The sequence below is a fragment of the Palaemon carinicauda genome, chromosome 12, assembly GCF_036898095.1.
Source record: "Palaemon carinicauda isolate YSFRI2023 chromosome 12, ASM3689809v2, whole genome shotgun sequence".
Classification (NCBI taxonomy): Eukaryota; Metazoa; Arthropoda; class Malacostraca; order Decapoda; family Palaemonidae; genus Palaemon; species Palaemon carinicauda.
Window position 1 is genome coordinate 33,758,114 of NC_090736.1, and position 2,229 is coordinate 33,760,342.

The following is a 2,229-nucleotide window of genomic DNA, read 5'->3' on the forward strand; positions in this document are numbered from 1 at the left end:
CTATGCTAGGGGTAAACAATGGATTTCAAGCTCATCTAAAGAGAGACCTTCCGTCTGTGTTCATTTTAGGGTGTGTATGTCACTCATTTGCCTTATGTTCGAGCCTTGCCAGTAACACATTGCCATCATTCCTTGAAACATTCTTAAAAGATGTGTGTTGTTATTTTTCAAGGAGCAGTAAACGTCAACACCAATTTCAGATGATTCAAGATGTAGTACAGTCTCCTAAGCACAAAATGTTGACACTGTCACAGACTCGATGGCTGTCAAGGGGGTTGGTATTATCGAGGATTTTAGAACAATGGGATGCACTGCAGTTATTCTTTCAGGGAGAAGCTAAAACAGATAAGGTGGATGGGGCATCGCAAATTAGCAAGACCATGGCTACCCCAGGTACAAAGCACATGTTATTATTTCTTAATTACATCATAAGAAAAGTTGATAAAATGAACCTTGAGTTCCAATCTCAATATTTTCGAATTGCAACCCTACATTCTACTATATCAGATGAATATAGAAGTATCCTTGCTTTGTTTGTAGATGAAGACATTCTTCATTCACATAGTTTGGCAGAACTTGATCCTAATGATGCTGCAAAACACAAAAGCGTTATAGAACTTGGTGGGAGATGTGAGGCCATGCTCATTAAGCAGCCATTAGGAGAAAAAGAAGGCAGATTTCGGAATGATTGTAAGAGATTTTTGGTGGAGTTGTGCACTCAAATGAAGAAAATATTCAATTTTAAGGAGGATAGTATTCTCGCTATGTTAAGTATCATGGATCCCAAAGAAGCACTTTCACCTCAGAGAGGGAGTAAATCTATTGGAAAACTGGCAGTGAATTTTCCAAACTTAGTTAAAGAAGATTTAGATAAATTACAAGATCAGTGGAAGGATTTGTTGCAATTCAAGGAATCTATGAAAAACATCTCGGGTATGCCTGCAACCTCATTCTGGCTTGAGTTGAATTCAATTAAAGACGCCAATAATCAGACAAAGTTCCATCATCTCTCTACGTTTATGTGCAATTTAATGGTGCTTCCACACTCATCTGCCTGTGTAGAGAGAGTATTTTCCCAGCTGAATCGTATTAAAAATAAGCAAACTAACAAGCTGCAAGTGTCAACTGTTGCAAACCGCATTCTTGTAATGCATTCCATTTCAAGGCAAGATGGGTGCCACCGTTGGGAACCCTCACCTGCACTCATTAAAGATGTTGAAGGAGGGAAGTGTCATAAGCGATATATGGAACGAGAAGCTAGCAGAAAAGGAGGTGAACTGGCAACTTTATATGCGGATGAAGGTGATACTGACGAGATTGAAGAAGCCATGAATGTTTACCTCAATTAGCAACTGCTCCAGGTGAGAAATATTTATACTGTATCACTCAAATCAATTGGGTTTACCTTTCAAATGTGTGTTTTGAGGGTCTTGGGAATTTATAGTCAATCTTGGAATTTTTCATGGGTCGTTCTTGGGAATTACAAAATTTTATAGTGGCAACACTAGTGCCCACTGTTCAGTGTTGTGTCAGCGTTCGCTGTGGAAGGACGGTCGCTCAGCTCTCTAGCGCCAATGGCTTGACTCTGTGCCTTCTATTGAGTGGACAACGACCAACACTTCATTTTATTTGAATACTAATTTTAATTATAATAATAGTAATAATTTGAATAATAATTATTTTATTTATTTTCATAATATTAGTTTGATAATAATAAGAGTAGTTTCTCCTGGTAGAGAGCATCGGCATTCTCTTTCTAGCAGAAAAAGTAAAATCTGGCAACACAGTAACTTTTCCTGCTAGTTGAGGTTCTCTCATATATATATATATATATATATATATATATATATATATATATATATATATATATATATATATATATATATATATATATATATATATATATATATATATATATATATATATATATATATATATATATATATATATATATATATATATACTGCTTCACGAGGCTGATACATGAATCATAGTCTGTACTAGGCTTAAGTGGTACATTACTTGACGGAGGATTGGTTGATTGATTTTGAGTTATTTTGTATCCTGACATAACTGACTTTGGGAATTGTTTTCGATCGAACACTATAACTCACAAATCATCCAAAAGGATTAAGTCCAACATGTGCCACTATCCTATCTTCAAATGACTTTATTATGTTTTCTGTTTGGTCAATAATTTTAATGAAATGTAAATGTTCAATCCGAACT

At 35.2% G+C, this 2,229-nt stretch overlaps 1 protein-coding gene across 1 annotated transcript; it reads left to right on the forward strand.

Moving 5' to 3' along the window:
• The first annotated feature begins 236 nt into the window (after positions 1-236).
• LOC137650756 (uncharacterized) lies at positions 237-1,349 on the forward strand. The gene has a single exon (XM_068383914.1). The coding sequence runs from the start codon at positions 237-239 to the stop codon at positions 1,347-1,349; it is 1,113 nt and encodes a 370-aa protein (XP_068240015.1).
• The last annotated feature ends 880 nt before the right edge of the window (positions 1,350-2,229 follow it).